The 17,055-nt window shown below is 34.7% G+C and overlaps 2 protein-coding genes across 2 annotated transcripts; one reads left to right on the plus strand and one right to left on the minus strand.

Moving 5' to 3' along the window:
- The first annotated feature begins 1,275 nt into the window (after positions 1-1,275).
- On the plus strand, positions 1,276-6,746 carry LOC112000102 (plasma membrane ATPase 4). Its single transcript, XM_065762211.1, has 15 exons — positions 1,276-1,408; positions 1,525-1,761; positions 1,861-2,622; positions 2,738-2,860; positions 2,953-3,057; positions 3,143-3,287; positions 3,385-3,549; positions 3,870-4,108; positions 4,207-4,239; positions 4,336-4,417; positions 4,519-4,679; positions 4,787-4,960; positions 5,477-5,659; positions 5,798-5,979; positions 6,416-6,746. Exons 2-15 carry the CDS (start codon positions 1,555-1,557, stop codon positions 6,510-6,512), a joined length of 2,658 nt encoding a protein of 885 aa, XP_065618283.1. The 5' UTR covers positions 1,276-1,408; positions 1,525-1,554; the 3' UTR covers positions 6,513-6,746.
- Positions 6,747-7,797: 1,051 nt separating this feature from the next.
- LOC112000103 (peroxidase 16) lies at positions 7,798-10,589 on the minus strand. Its single transcript, XM_024032210.2, has 4 exons — positions 10,093-10,589; positions 9,799-9,996; positions 9,128-9,293; positions 7,798-8,303 (listed from the first exon to the last, which is right to left on the minus strand). Exons 1-4 carry the CDS (start codon positions 10,294-10,296, stop codon positions 7,897-7,899), a joined length of 975 nt encoding a protein of 324 aa, XP_023887978.2. The 5' UTR covers positions 10,297-10,589; the 3' UTR covers positions 7,798-7,896.
- Between the last annotated feature and the right edge of the window lie 6,466 nt (positions 10,590-17,055).

A 17,055-nucleotide genomic window follows, 5' to 3' on the forward strand; every position in this document is an offset into this window, starting at 1 on the left:
CTCAAAAAAAAAAAAAAAGAGGTTAGGTGAGAGCACGCGCCAGCGCGCGTTGAAAAAAGTTTGGAAAATTCAATTTATGGTTTTTTTAATTGATTCCCTTCAGAGCCACCACGTTCTATGAACGCAAACGAAGCGTGCGTTGTCAAGCCGCGGATTCCATGTGATTGGGTGCGTATTTCTCAAAAAAGCACGGATTTCATTTTCGTTTTCAATTTTCACTTTCCTTTTTTTTTTTTTTTTTTTTTATTTTTCTTTATCTTTTAAAGAAAAAAAAAAGATATTTGTGATTTGTGAATGAAAAGAGTGGAATTCCTGAACTTTTGGGCTACTAAGGAAGCTTGATAGATGAATTTGCATCAGGACCGTCCAAACCCAACTCACTGGGCCCACGCGATGAGAACACGTGTTATGAACGGTCCCGATGGTTTCACTGTAAGCCAAAATTGGTGCCATCCTTCATGCAAAGCCGTCCGCAACACTATAGTCTCCGGTGTGACGCAATACTCACAAAAATAAATAAATAAATAATCACAACAACCGAAACGGAATTTATCCGATACTTTCGCCGCAGGCACATTGAAATCAAAAGCCAAAGAAATATCTCCGATTTGTTTTCGAAATTAGCCCATAAATTTTCAAAAATATTACAAACTCTACCACTCGCACCAAACAAACAGAGATCTCTCTCACTCTACGGAAACTTCTGTTTTCACCGTTGCTTCATGTTTGGTGGATGAGAAAGTGTACGGCAAAAAAAATCCGGACATTGAAATTCCAAAGCATCCAGAAAAATCATTTGTAAGTAACAGGAAAAAAAAAAAAAAAAAAAAAAATCTCTATATAGGAAATGAAAATACCGAATACTCATCCATTTGTAATCTAGTCATTACTGCTGGTCCTCTTAATTGAATTGTAAATTAAACTCGGCCCAATCATTAAAAATAATTGCCATTGGTGGTACAAAAAAGAACATGGAAATTGATTGGCTAATATGTTAGATGTTGATAGAAAGAACATTTCAATACTCATAAAGGTGATCCAGCAACACCATGATCCCAACATGGGATATTGGAATTTTAGTAATGTTGGGGTATATTTGAAGTTCAGAGATGGATCAAGTTCAAAACCTTTTTAATAACAGTTGAGTAATTTATATGTGATTGTTGTCCACAATCAGATAACATTTGTTGGCCATTCTTTCACTCCATATTGCTAATTGTGAAAATTCTTTATGGGTGATTTAATAATTTATCATGAAGAATAATAAAGATTGAACTTTTGTCAACAGGAACGGATTCCAATTGAGGAAGTGTTTGAGCAGTTGAAATGTACAAGGCAGGGTCTATCAGCAGATGAAGGAGCCAACAGGCTTCAAGTTTTTGGACCAAACAAACTAGAAGAGAAAAAGGTCCACAGCATAACCTTTTAATAGATGACAATTGTTTCCTCCTCTTCCTTTGGCAATATGATTGTTTCCATTTCTTGGATTTGTGGGCGTGCAATGATTTCTTGTTTTGCTAACAGGAGAGCAAACTTCTCAAGTTCTTGGGTTTCATGTGGAACCCATTGTCTTGGGTCATGGAAGCTGCTGCTCTCATGGCTATTGCCTTGGCAAATGGTGATGGAAAGCCTCCGGATTGGCAGGACTTTGTTGGTATCATTGTCCTTTTGCTGATCAACTCTACAATCAGTTTTATTGAGGAAAACAACGCTGGCAATGCAGCTGCAGCCCTTATGGCTGGTCTTGCTCCCAAGACAAAGGTAAAAAACATGTTAACAAACTTTGCGTGCTCTAAAGTTCATTTTGCTACTATTCCTTTTTTTTTTTTTTACTAGTTTCTTATGGTGGCAAAAATGTAGGTCCTGAGAGATGGTCGATGGAGTGAACAAGATGCTTCGATTTTGGTTCCCGGAGACATTATCAGCATTAAATTGGGAGATATTGTTCCTGCTGATGCTCGTCTTCTCGAGGGTGATCCTTTAAAAATTGATCAGTCTGCTCTGACTGGAGAATCCCTTCCTGTCACTAAGAACCCCTCAGATGAAGTGTTTTCTGGCTCAACATGTAAACAGGGTGAAATAGAAGCAGTCGTGATTGCCACTGGTGTCCACACCTTTTTCGGTAAAGCTGCCCATTTGGTGGACAGCACCAATCAAGTTGGGCACTTCCAGAAAGTTCTCACTGCAATTGGTAATTTCTGTATATGTTCAATTGCTATCGGAATTATCATTGAGATTATAGTGATGTACCCAATTCAGCATCGCAAGTATAGGAGTGGAATTGACAATCTACTGGTTCTCTTGATTGGAGGAATTCCAATTGCCATGCCAACTGTTTTGTCTGTCACGATGGCTATTGGTTCACACAGGCTCTCACAGCAGGGTGCTATTACAAAGAGAATGACTGCTATAGAGGAAATGGCTGGCATGGATGTTCTCTGCAGTGACAAAACGGGTACTCTAACCCTGAATAAGTTGACTGTTGACACAAATTTGATTGAGGTATTTGCAAAGGGTGTGGAGAAAGAGCTTGTTATGCTTCTCGCAGCAAGGGCCTCTAGGACTGAAAATCAAGATGCCATTGATGCTTGCATTGTAGGGATGCTTGCAGATCCAAAGGAGGTACAAATTTGGAGTTCTCTTTCTTTTATTTATTTATTTTTTTCATTTTGTGTTGATTGATGTCAGAATTTTCAAGAGATTGTGCTGTATGGTTATCTTATTGTTAATTGGGCAGGCAAGAGCTGGTATCAGAGAGGTTCATTTCCTTCCATTCAATCCTGTAGACAAAAGGACCGCTCTGACCTACATTGATGAAAAGGGAAACTGGCATCGTGCTAGTAAAGGTGCTCCTGAGCAGGTAAGCTTGTTTATGATGTTTTCATATGGAATAAGAAATTGTTCCTGAAATAAATAACTCATTGTTTTTTTTCAAAAAATCTTTTTACACAGATTATAACCCTTTGCAACTGCAAGGAGGATGTTAGGAAAAGGGTTCATTCAGTGATTGACAAGTTTGCTGAACGTGGACTTCGATCTTTGGGTGTTGCCAGACAGGTTTGCAAATGTACCATTTATATATATGTAATGCTGATTTAGTTCAATAATTAATTCCATTGTTGCCTTTATGATTTGTCTACAGGAAGTACCAGAAAAAACAAAAGAGAGTCCAGGGGGACCATGGCAGTTTGTTGGTTTGTTGCCTCTGTTTGATCCTCCTAGGCATGACAGTGCAGAAACCATCAGAAGAGCACTTAACCTTGGTGTGAATGTCAAGATGATTACTGGTAGATGCCATTGAAACACCAGTCTCCTTACTCCTTGTATTAATTTTTATTTGTTTTTCATGGCTTCTGATTTATATGCTTTTCTGTGTGTTTCCAGGGGACCAGCTTGCCATTGCCAAGGAAACAGGTCGTAGGCTTGGAATGGGAACAAACATGTACCCCTCTTCTTCATTGCTCGGCCAAGACAAGGATGTTTCCATTGCAGCCCTCCCTGTAGATGAGTTGATTGAGAAGGCTGATGGATTTGCTGGAGTTTTTCCTGGTATGATGTTGTGTGTGTGTATACACATTTCTTATTTCATTCCGACCTGTTGTATTCTTCTTCTTCTTATTGTTTGAACAAGGTATAATTCTTCTTCAACTACATCAACAGGCAGCAGTTTCTGAATACTTTAATACAGATCCTCCTTCCCTTTGCAAACATGCACTTTTTTCTGTGTCAATATTTATTACTAAATTTCTCAAAATTTTCTTAAGTTCTTGACTAAGTACTGAATTCTGTGTCAATCTCAACAATGTAATCCTTAAGTTTCAAGGTTTTGACCATGCTTCGTTGTACTAACTCTTCTTTGAAATTGGTAGAACACAAATATGAAATTGTGAAGAAGCTGCAAGAGAGGAAGCACATTTGTGGAATGACAGGAGATGGTGTCAATGATGCCCCTGCTTTAAAGAAGGCAGATATTGGAATTGCTGTTGCTGATGCTACTGATGCTGCTAGAGGTGCTTCGGACATTGTCCTCACTGAACCAGGTTTGAGTGTCATTATAAGTGCTGTGCTGACTAGCAGGGCTATTTTCCAAAGGATGAAGAATTACACAGTTAGTAACCTTTCATCTTCTTTATTGCTGATAGTTAATGTCCATTTTTGTTCAAGAGTGTCTAAGCTCTTTCCTATTTTGATTTCTCTCCTTTGCAGATCTATGCAGTTTCAATCACTATTCGTATTGTGGTATGTATACTAATAATTTGTGTTGGAGATGTTTATGCTGTAATTGATAGTTCTATGGTAAATTCTAATATATTTGTTATATTCTCAATCTGGCAGTTTGGATTCATGTTCATTGCTTTGATATGGAAATTTGACTTTGCACCATTCATGGTTCTAATTATTGCCATCCTAAATGACGGTGAGACATTTAAGTCACTGTCAATCTCTTTGTTCATATAATTTACCCTATCAAACTTAGCACAACCATGAGTCTGATTTTGTGCATTACCCTGGCTCTAGGTACAATCATGACAATATCAAAGGATAGGGTGAAGCCATCTCCAATGCCAGACAGCTGGAAACTGAGAGAAATTTTTGCTACTGGCATTGTTCTAGGAGGGTACTTGGCCCTGATGACAGTGATATTTTTTTGGGCTATGAAAGACACAACCTTTTTCTCAGTAATTACTTATGCCTTTTTTTCATTTTTCTTTTATTAATAAATCAATTTAGTAGTTTGGTTGCTATTTTTTCAGATAGTATATGTTTATCATTTTTCATAATACAGGACAAGTTTCAAGTGAGGAAATTGAGTGGAAATGATGAAGAAATGATGGCAGCCTTATACCTTCAAGTTAGTATTATAAGCCAGGCCCTAATTTTTGTCACAAGGTCTCGCAGCTGGTCCTTTATTGAACGACCTGGCCTTCTCTTGCTTGGAGCTTTTGTAATTGCTCAGCTGGTAAGATTTCTATGAGAAGAGGCATCTATCTCTTTCTATTTCTAGTTCGAGTGAAAACTTTTCCTTGTTAAACATAGGTGGTTTTTTTTTTTTTTTTCCTTTCGTGAAACTTGAGTTAGTCCACTGGTTTTTATATGGAAGTTCAAGGTGGTCATATACTATCAAGGTGACATGATTAGTAATTTAGAAGTAAAAAAGATGAGAACACAGTGGATGGATTCACCTAGGGGATATGACTTCCTTTGTGCTGCCCATTTCTGTAGTTCGAATATCACCTCCCATTACAGCTTTAACTACCTTCATAAAAAAAATTGAGTGCACCTTCTATCTCTACACCACAATTTGCACGTTGTGTTGTTCAACAGAAGTTCAACTGCATTTGACTGATTTAATTTTTGTGGTATGTCCAAGTGTTATGATTGGGTACTATATGATATGCTATTATGGGTTTTGCATGTTAGATATCAAAGAGTTTTTTTTATTGATTTGTAACACAAACCATACTGTATTTCACAGATAGCAACTTTCATAGCAGTATATGCAGATTGGGGTTTTGCACGGATAAAAGGAATGGGCTGGGGTTGGGCTGGTGTAATCTGGCTTTATAGTCTTGTAACATATTTCCCACTTGATATCCTCAAATTTGCAATCCGCTACATTCTGAGTGGAAAGGCTTGGGATAATCTTTTGGAGAACAAGGTATGCTTTGTGATTATATTTTTAAATGATGGACATTTTAATACTAGAATCATGTCCAGTATTACTCTTGTTTTTAATTTGATCGTTTTCTTCTTCTTCTTCTTCTTTTTTTTTTTTTTTGCTTCCTTTCCATAACAGACTGCTTTTACTACAAAGAAAGACTATGGAAAAGAAGAGAGAGAAGCACAATGGGCAGCTGCACAGAGGACCCTGCACGGTCTTCAACCACCTGAAACCAGCAACCTTTTCACTGAGAAGAGTAGTTACAGGGAGCTTTCAGAGATAGCAGAGCAAGCCAAGCGACGTGCTGAGGTTGCAAGGTAAGCTATTTCATCATGAAAAAACAAAGTATAAATTAAAAGAATATGTGTGAATGAATGTGCTTAAAGTGTATTAGTAAGTTTTGTTCTTTCCACTTTAATTCTAACTTGTAGCACTCTTTACTGGTTTGACTTACATTTGAGATTTAGACCTATGAATGAGAAAGGCCCCTAGGTAGAGAAAGCGTTTGCATGACCCTTTCCAGATGTTTTAAGGCATGTTTGACAGCATCCAATGTACCTGTATGAAAGATTTGGTTCAGAAACATCCTAGCAATCCCCTCCCCTTTTACAATTTTTTTTTTCCCTGCACAATAGTTTTCATATCCTTTTTCATATTAATGCTTAGTGGAGTGCAGAACAGTTAAATGACAACATTCACACAAGGTGAATTTATTTGGTTTCTTATAAAAGGTGATTTGAATTGTGGTTTCAGATTAAGGGAGCTGCATACCCTGAAGGGGCACGTCGAATCAGTGGTTAAGCTGAAAGGACTGGACATTGATACAATCCAGCAACATTACACAGTTTAAAGAGCTAAGTTAGTCTTCCTTAGAGAGAACTCAAGTGTTATGTTCTCCCAGAGAAAGCCAACAATGATGACGAACAAAGCCTTAAACTTTAATTTCTAGTTTAGAGCGATAATTAATCCTCTTGTTTCATGTCAATTAGTTACTAGAGCTTGTTGTCTCTCTGACAAGTTCAGAGGAAGAGCGCTGTTCTCTTTTTAAAAGCCAAATAATATAATTTGCACAGTTCCGTCCTTCTGTATTTTCCCCGCTAAAGTTTATCTTTTTCCTGTTGGTTACATGAATCTATAGCTCTGATGGACCAAGAAAGTTTTTATTAAGATCTAATCAGTGCTTCAACAAAAACGGAAACCTTAATTGCTCTTCATCCCACACAGAACAAAAAATTTTGTGTGCAAATTGGCCTATAGTGATATGTCGTTTGACCCATTAATTCTAGTAAGGCAGTTCAACAGACTTGCTGGTAAAAGTTGAGGAGTGATTTTTCGTTTGACGATTCCTGAAGGATTAAATTTTGTGTACATATTGCTGATGTCTTTTTTACTTTTTTTTTTTTTTCTGGTGAAATGGTGCATTCAAATGAAAACAGTATCAAGTACAAAATATTCTATGGTATTAAGAGAACGAAGGTAAAAAACTGTGTGGGGGTGCATAACACCTCTAGTATTGGCCTTAAGTTGGCTTACAACTCAAGGATGTTCATGCATTGCGAATATGCAAAATAGAAAAATAAACATCATAGAGACACCCTTTCTTGGCGAGGAAAATGCAATGGATTTGCTGGCTTCAATGATTTTATTACCATTAAATGTGACTCCTTCCACGAGGTGTTTGTTTTTACTAAACCGAATTTCCCAACAGATGATAGTGAATAACACTCTCCACTTAGGTTAGTGTTGTACGTCACATTTTCTAGGTATTTTGATTTTAGCCCAAACAACCAGGTTATGATCACCTTTTTGTAGAAACGGGGGATTGAAAAGGAGTGAGTCATCTTAATAGCTTGTTTGGATTGAGAGAGAGTAAAGTAAGCCGAAAATTAAGCGTAGAGTAGAGTTGGTCGAAAATTACGATGGATTGAGAGGGAGGGAAGGGGAGTAGAGTAGGCTAATCGGTTAACTTTACTCTACTCCCCCTAAATCCAAACAAGTGAAATCCCAAGAATCCGCTTGATCCCAAAGTTGGGCGGCAGTTAAATGTTCTTTGTTCATGTATAGCAGAATTTGGATTAGAGCAAGCAATGGGCCCATGCCCAACCCTTGGGCCAAAACTTAAAAAACAAAAAAAAAAAACAAAAAATCTTTGAGTAAAATTAACTTAAAGGTACTACATAGGTAGTGCAAAATATTTATTGCAATATAAATTTTACAAAGAAAATGAATATCATCTAGTTAACCATACTGCAATCGTGCCTAATTTCCCCTTGGTTTCCAGTCTTAACACCCACCCTCCCAAGCTTAATCATGGCAGTAACAAAAGCCTTTTCAAAGGCTTTGTTTTTGGTAGCAAATAGGTTCACAATTCCTCTTGATCTCTTATCAGTAAACAAAATTTGATCAGAGGTGAAAAGTCCCTTTCCTTGCTGGAGGTTCTTGTAGTACATGTTATCAAGTCTCCGGGGTGTGTAAGGGTCCATGTCAATGGCAATTCTGGGGTCTACTTTTTTGGGGCACATTTGTTGGAGCTGCTTTGCATATGATGGATTGAGCGTTGGGTCAATTTTGTTCTTACTTTTGTAGTAGTAAATCCGATTGGAGAACCGACTGCAGTGTGAGAATCCGATAGAATGTGCCCCTACAATAACTCATTTTTTCAGCTAGGGAATAAAATGAATGAAGATTTAATTATAAATACAAAGATATAGAAAACAAATTTTTTTTAATGTTATTTGCTTGGACAAAACTTATATACAGAATCTTAGACTACATGGTTTTATTGATTAATGCAATATACTAACTTTCCCAATAATAAATAAATTCTTTTTTTTTTAAATTGAGAAAATAAAGATAAATAAATTCAACCATGTATTTTATCAACCAATGCAAAAACATAGATAAATTTAATTGAAGACAATACTTGAGAATCTGTGCCTAAGTTTTAACATGTGAGTGATTGCTAAACTTAGATAATCTTTTTCTTTTTTCTTCTTTTTTGAGAAGGTAAACTTGGATAATCTTGTAAGGAAGGAAAAAAAGAGAGGAAAATGTTAAAATTACAACCAATTTTACTATAAAATGGTTACAAAAATTGCTATGGTAATGAATTTGATTAATATTGCATTAACAGCAATTAATAAATTTCATATTATTCTTTGTTATTATGTGTTTAAAAGTTGATACGTTGATTTGTGAAAACTTACGTGTTACAAACACAACACTATAAAAAAAGAAAAAGAAAAAACTCCATCTCTCCATATTCAATCTATTAAATTTTGAGCCAATCAATAGCATATTTATGGAAAACTAAAAACCAGAGTCTAGAAATTATTTTAGTTCGGATTTGGGAAAATTATGTATGTACAATTGATTGAGAAGTGCACTATTTTCTGAAATTGAGAAACTTCATGGATTTTTCATGGTCCACAACCTCAAAGATATCTAATTTTCTATAGTACCTACCTGATAGTGCGATTAGATCTACTAGGGTCAGACCATGTTTAGCAAACATGGAATGGAGCTCGTCCAAATTAAAATCAGGACTAGGGAGGTGGTGTGGGACACTAGCCATGGTTGAGCTTCTCCCATCAAGTCTTCCCAATTCTACAGCATAGTAGGGTCCCCCTGCCTGTTCCAAAATACATGTTCACTCAGTCAGATACAGAATCTCTTATAAGTGAAAATGTGAAAAGCAACAAGTATTAATGTTATCAGTAAATCTACCTCCTACAGTCACATTTAAGGCCAACATAAGTGGCATTCACATGTACATTAACCAGGAAATCCAAAGCTTCTCAAGTACTTCTATTCTTCGAGTACTTGACTATTCCTCCGTATATGTATAGTCTTATGTTCTACTCACATCGTATAATCACACGGAAGAATCTCTTAAGGGTGATTCTATGATGTTTGGTTAAACGTTTCAAACCTAAAACCTCGTGGATCTTACAAGTTTTAGGAACCACCAAACCAAACCCTCGAAGAATATCCACATTATACATTAGAAACACTGGAATTTTGACTAAACATAAAATAATCACATTTACAAAGAATTATGATAGATAAAGAAACTGAAGCAACCAAATCCTTTAACTAGAATGTAGTAATGTCTGCAAAGAGAGATGCTTATTTACCAAACGAACGACATCCCTAGTGGCAATGGCCAAAATATCAGCACAAGAAACCTTATTCTTACACCTGGGCACCCTATCAACCGCGGCTTTGGCTTTAATCACTGTGTCAAAACCATCCCCGGCTAGTGAAATATTATCTGGACCATCCTTCTCTGATTTACGATTCCTAGAAGCTAGCAATAACGAAGCATCACAGCCCTGTTGAAACAAATACCACACTCTTTTGTCACTCATGAGTGTATATTAATTAACAATGCAAAAAACCAATAAAATTGAGTTTTGAAGGAAATGAACCTGGACAAAACAGTCATGGAAGAAGAGCCTAAGAGTGGCTGGAGCTGTTACAAATGTGTTGTGGTATTTTTGTTTGACTGCAGAGTAGACTATTGCCTCAACATTGGGGCATGAGTTTCGGTAGTAGTTAGGATGAAGAGCATAACTTGTAGTGAGGAGGAGTAGGAAGAAAAGAAAATGAAGACTTTGGACTTGGGGGGTCATTTTTTTTTTTGTGTGTGTTAATGTTTCAATTGGGTTTTAGTAAATTTCATTGTTGTACTTATATATATTATATGAGCTGAAACAGAGTGAAGAGGATAATACCAGTTATTCCCAATCTTTCCAGAATCTCAAGGGGTACCTATAGACTTAGCAGAGAAACTTGAGCAGATACAGACAACCCAAAAAAGCATGATTGGATAAAACGTACACTATTAACCGACACTTATTTTTTAACATCTAAAATCTCAACCGTTCAACATGCTAGCATCACACCCATGTGATGGGTTTTGTAAAACAGGGCTCAGTATGGGTATGGCATGTGAATATTGATATTGTTTTCACTTTTGGGTGGGGTAGCAGTGCTTCCTTAAATTAATCAGCAAAAGAAAAATGCTTTTTGCCATAATGTATGTAAATGAGGAATTTGTTCGAGCTAAAAGGCCTGAGTTTGATTTGGTAATGATCTGGCTTCCACTATTTCGAAGCACTCTTTTAATAGATGGTTAGCTGTCAACATAGTTTCTACTCATGATTGGCTCCCTAGTTAGGTTTACAGTGGAGAATTGAAGTGCAAAGATCACTTGTTTTTTGGGTGCTCTTTTATTCAAAGGTTATGGCAACAAGTTTTGAGGCTGTCTAATTAATGAAGACTACTTGTCTGATGGGATGTTTAGGATTTAGGTTAATTCCTTGATATGATATGTATTATATGGATCGAGTTTGTAATATTTGTCAAAGCTCAAGATTTAAAGGTCCAAGATGCAACTTAAAGAAAACCTTCATTCAAGAGTTTGATTATCCTTTGATCGATGATCGGTCAATCAAACATGATACTTCAACAACCTTTTGGAAGAGGATTTCGATTTTCAACTAATGTTTTGACTATAGTTTTCGATCGAAAATCGTGAAATTGCAATTCGATGTATTTTATTGAAGTTGATTGTTGCCTAGGTTTTTGTACCCTACATGCAAACATATAAAAAGACATCTTATGAACACAACTTCACAAGGTTTAAAGTGGCTAGTGTCGTGCACTTCATTGAGAGAAAACCTAAATTCAAAAGTCCATATTCACAATAGAGTTGCTGCATTTTGGTAGTCAAGAGCTAAAATCACAAAACAATCAATCATTGTGTGCTGCTATAGAGTTCAAATCTTCAAGAAGGGTCTTTAGAATTGGTACTGAGAGAATCTAGTCATAATTACGAATGAAGTTCGTGAAAGAGATTGACGTACATAGAGTTTAAAAGTTTTGAAGTTGGTGTGGAGTTGCATCTGGAATTTAAACTACCAAGTAATGCCTAGGGTAAATGATTTGAACTAGATTGCAAAACTTCTCTTCTATAGTGAATTGCTTTGTTTGGGATGCTCTCTATGGTTTTCCACTTTGTCACCAAATTTGTGAGTTTCTTGTGTTCATATATATTTTTTTCCAAATTTGGTATTTATTATCACTAAGATTAATTAATCTAAGTTGCAATCACCTAATCAACTTAATTAATTTGCATAACTAAGAAAAGGGGTTTAAAATATATTTTTGAGGTTGAAATCATGAAGTGGGGCTATACATGAGCTTAGAGGAAAGATGTTTCAAGTGAATCCATTTTAGGCTTGCTTGGTTTGCAACTCTATATCATATTTGACTGCAATGCAGTGCAAAAATTCAAAATGATATGAGAAGGGTTGTATGCCGTAGAAAAGTCAAAACCTCTATTTTTACTTGAGTCTTTGGTAGGCTGTCTTCGACGAAGAAACGTCAATTTGTTGAGCTGTAGCAATAGCTGCACGGTTTGTGGGTTTATTGATGTTGAATAGCGTGTCATAACTCATAATAATGGCAGATCTTGTTGGGGGGGCTTTTGTTTGTGTCGGTCTAGGTAAGGATAGTAGGGTAGTCGATTATGTGGCCACATGGGTGGATACAATTCCCACACATCTAATAATTCTCTCAAATTTTTCAATCCAAACACAACTTGTGTTGGAATTCAAATGTATAGAATTATCAAGAGTCTAGTTCAAATTCTCATTCCCTTCCTCTCACTTGTTATAAGAAGGAAAAAAGAAAATAAAAGAGAAGTGTACTACATTCGCAACGATACTTGAAATACCGCCCAATTGACATACTTTTCTATTGTATAAGTACTATTACAGGTTAAATAGATCATTTCAAAATGAATCTGACATGCTTAAATATGAGTAATTAATCAGTCAATTTATTTTTATTGCAGGTTAAGTAAGTCGACACAAATTCAACCAATTTAGGAAACACATCCAAGCAGAACTGTCTCCATTTTGACATGAATTTGATTACACTAAACACTAACCTCCTTATTCGAATATCATGTCAACCATTACCACCTTAAATATGTATCGTTTTGTTTGTCTTTTTATTATTATTTGTATGGTAATATTTTTGCCGATTCATTAAAAATAAAGAAAGAAAGTGAAATTCCTGTCTCGCATGAATTGTAATGAAAAGGAAATTAACTTCTATGCAAATATGATGACAAGAGGAAAAGGACCTAACAATCTACAAACTTTTTACAATCGCACATGAGGTACTGTGAATCCTGTGATATGGCCAAAATTTTCTTATGTTCGACTTCAGTAGCTTGCCATTTTTGAAAAGAAAATAATATTAGGATTAGATTAATAAATCAAATTTTGATTTACAAAATTTCACAGATATGGACTTTTTAAAATCAGCCTCTAGAAAGTAGAAACTACCAAATGGATTAATTCATAGTACCATCCTTGTGTGTTGTATATGGTAGCCACATGGTGCAATTTGGACTCAAATTTAAATGCATAAAGGAATGGTTGTAAAATGTTTGGCATTTGCTCTCTCTCTCTCTCTCTCTCTCATTGGAACTACATCAAAATCACGGACTGCAAGCAAGTCTGCAACATCACGTATAGACTGTTCAAAAAATTCTTGTGACTTTAAATAGATGAATACAAATGGTAAATATATATGAGACACACACACACATATATATATAACATTTTATGTAACAAATCTCAAAGCTTTGCTTGTATCAACTTCTTTCACATCATTATTAAGTACAACTTTTTTTTTTCTTTTTTTCCAAATGATTATGTGTTTGTCATTTTAGTTGTTTGTTATTTGGAAGCCATTAAAAGTTCGAAATTTTGGGAATTTTATTATGTTCTTATTTCACTACACCTAAACAATTCATTTGTTTTTAGCCCCCTACTTGGACACATGTTTGAAAAATATTTGGACATATCATGGAGCACAATGCTAAGCAAGATGCAACTAAGTTGAGTAGTTTCGAATTTTTATTTGTGTTTGAGTTTTTTTTACTTGACGACAGGAATTGATTTTTTTAGTTAGAAGAGTACATAATGTATAATGAGATAATAAATATGATTTTTATTTTATTTGTAGACGATGGAAAAACCAATAACAAAATTTTACTTTTTCATCTATGAATATTGTCAAACTACATATTGCAATTAAGTAGAAGATGATTTTTTTTTTTTTACAAACTCTTTGATTTTATATATTAAAAGGAAAAAAAAAACTGTGAAATTTAGTAACAAAAATCATACCATATATAATTTTTAATATTTAAAATAACGTTGAGTTCTATTTTAATATGTAAGTAAGTTGAAAAATGTACAGCAAGAAGAAATAATTATTTTATGTTTTAAAAAAAAATTAAATATATACTTGTTTGAATTTATATATCTAGTTTAGAATTTTAAGGGCTGTTTGATATGGTATTTTAAGCAACATTTTTCAGTTTTTAAATAATATTACACGTATTTTTACACACTTTTTCATCTACACGTATTTTCAAAAAATACAAACAATCTTACCAAATAGACTCTAGTATACCGTAAAATGGTAAAAAATTCCAGTTCATTCATACTCGTTTTGTCCCTGCCTCACATGTGTATTGTGGTTAGGGGTTACCATGAACTTGATTGATTAAATGTTGTATTAAGCATCACATTATTCCACCTTAAAATTGATTAATACAATGAAGATAATGGCAGAATAGAAGGTCATAATTGCAAATTGGCCAGTGATATAGAACATCAAAAACAATTTCTTGAAAAGAAGTGAGTTGACATATATAGATAGAACCATCAATGATCCATACACGTATTTCAAAAAACACAAACAACGTTACCAAATAGACTCTAGTATACCGTAAAATGGTAAAAAATTTCAAGTCATTCATACTTGTTCTGTCCCCACCTCACGTGTATTGTGGTTAAGGGTTACCATGAACCTGATTGATTAAATGTCGTATTAAGCATCACATTATTCCACCTTAAAATTGATTAATACAATGAAGATAATGGCAGAATGAAAGGTCATACTGGCAAATTGGCCAGTGATATAGAACATCAAAAACAATTTCTTGAAAAGAATTGAGTTGACATAGATAGATAGAACCACCAATGATCCATAGCAATACAGTGAAAAAGTTTGGGGAAAAGGCATACCCTGCCCCCTAATTTCTCCTTTTTTGAACCTAAATTTGACAAAAAGGGCTCTAGTAACTTTTCCCTAATAAAGTGGGAAACAATTTAGAATAAAAATTGGGTAATGCTAGAAATATATAAAATAAAATAAAATAAAAACTTCCTAAATTTTGTTATAATTTGTCACATGGTGAATTCTGAATGGCGAAGGTGTGGACTCATTATTTAATCTCCACCATTTACAACTTACCACGTAATGAGTTGTAATAAAAATTGTGAAATCTCTTGTATCCTTAACATTTTTCATAAAAATTGCAAATTGGCATAGATGATAGAAGCATCAATGATCTAGAACACAAACAACAATACAGTGAAAGAGTGAATTGGCATAGAAAGCAAAGCATCAATGATCCACAAATCAACATCGATCACGTGAACGATGAAAGAGGGGGAAAAAAGTGTATACCCAAAATGAAGCTGACTGATGTCCCTACTCCGTTTTCTTTTTCGCTTTCTCTTCTTTTCTTTTTTTTTCTTTTTTTTTTTGTCTTTCTTTTTTTTCCTTTTTCTTCTTTTCTCTTTGACTGCTTTGGATAATGATAAATAATACAGCAAAAGGCTGAATAGTACTTCTAAAGGAAAATTTCATGCGGATAGCACGAGGGCAAATTTTTTTGGCCATGTAGACTTTTTCTAGAACTCAAGTTTGTCAAACTTGAGTTTTAACCCAAAATTGAGTTTATCAAACTCAATTTTCAATTGGTTTAGGTTGCATGGCAGGTATAACAAATTGGAACTTGAGTTTGCTAAATTCAATTTTGGGTTAGAACTCAAGTTTGTCAAACTCAAGTTCCAAAAAGAATCTACATTACAAAATAACTTCAATCACATGCTATTCTCCTAAAATTTTCATTAAAAAACACTATTCAGCAAATTTTGCCTAAATAAACACTACAAATTTTACCACAAAAAGTTAAAAAATTAATGTTGTAATGAATGTGATTGGTAAGATTAATGAATGTTTGAAATGTTTCTTTGTGATTAGTTAGTTCATAGACTCTATATAATAAAATTTATAGCATCCTTAGCATCATCTCTAGTACTTCTCAAAAAAAAAAAAAAAACTATTTAGAATAGATATTGAAAAAGGTGAATTTAGCAATACTGAAGAATGGGCAAATTTGCTAATATTGAAATTAAAATTAAAATATATTTTAAAAAACAAAACAAAACACACCAACAGGAGATAGGCTTTCTCAAAATAGTGGAGCAGATTATGTATTTTCAGGATTTAGATCTATTGTACCATACAATTACTACTTGTTGTGAGTGGTAAAAGTTAAAATGATAAAAAATAATGATAAATAAAATTTTTAAAAAGTATTAATAAGATAAAAGGTTATAAATAATTTAACCATCTTAATTCTTAATTTCTACCTTGAAAAGTTGCAATCCATTGCCAACCTCTTATTATTGAAAGCAATCACCTTTATTACTGAAAGGGAAATGGTGCACATGCTGGGAACATAAAGTTTACGTTACCATATTAACCATATACAGAGTATCACCGAGAATGGACCCTCCCAAAGACGAAGGAATTTTCATATGCACTCGGCATAAGAGACAATTCTCTCTTTGACATTAGGGTTTCATAGTTCCATTCTTGGGGTCCACATATCAACAAGAGAGATGTCTCATACATTGATGAGGCCCACATGTCAGTGAAGATGTCTCATACGTCTTTTTTTTGGTAAAGAGGAAATTGCATTAAAAGAAACTAAAGAGAAACAGCAAGTTCAGGGATAGTCCTGTTACAATACATTCCAGCCTTGTCCGAGCTTATAAGCTCAAGAAGATCCACAGGCGGATCTTGGTACAAAATAAAACTACTAGCTTGAAGAGCACCTCTCCTAGCTAAGAAATCAGCACAATAATTTGCTTCACGATAGCAATGCCCGATCCGGACTTGGGCTAGCTGGGAAATCAGCTGCCTGCTGATTTCCCACAAAATATCTTCCCACAAAATGTATTGATTTCACTTCCATCAAATGAATTGATGTCCAAATTAAATAATATGAATTAGTAACCGACAAAAAGAACAAAATTTTCATAGAGAGATACTTATATACAAAGGGTAAAAACCACATGACTAGGTACATTAGGTTTCCCTTAGGCTACTACATTGACCAGTAAACCATGTAATTAAATTTAATTGGGAAAATTAGGTACAGTAACTAAGGAACTTTACCCAAATTTTTCCCACAAACAAACTGATGAGACCAAATCTACTGTTTCAAT

Source organism: Quercus suber, unplaced genomic scaffold (genome assembly GCF_002906115.3).
Source record: "Quercus suber isolate HL8 unplaced genomic scaffold, Cork oak 2.0 scaffold_448, whole genome shotgun sequence".
Classification (NCBI taxonomy): Eukaryota; Viridiplantae; Streptophyta; class Magnoliopsida; order Fagales; family Fagaceae; genus Quercus; species Quercus suber.

Coding starts and splice junctions, on each gene's coding strand:
- LOC112000102 (XM_065762211.1), top strand. CDS start 1,555: ATGTGGAACCCATTGTCTTGGGTCATGGAAGCTGCTGCTCTCATGGCT. Junction 2,623..2,737: donor TGCTTGCAGATCCAAAGGAG/GTACAAATTTGG, acceptor TTAATTGGGCAG/GCAAGAGCTGGTATCAGAGA. Junction 2,861..2,952: donor GTAAAGGTGCTCCTGAGCAG/GTAAGCTTGTTT, acceptor CTTTTTACACAG/ATTATAACCCTTTGCAACTG.
- LOC112000103 (XM_024032210.2), bottom strand. CDS start 10,296: ATGACCCCCCAAGTCCAAAGTCTTCATTTTCTTTTCTTCCTACTCCTC. Junction 9,294..9,798: donor CTAGGGATGTCGTTCGTTTG/GTAAATAAGCAT, acceptor ATTTTGGAACAG/GCAGGGGGACCCTACTATGC. Junction 8,304..9,127: donor AGATCTAATCGCACTATCAG/GTAGGTACTATA, acceptor GAGTTATTGTAG/GGGCACATTCTATCGGATTC.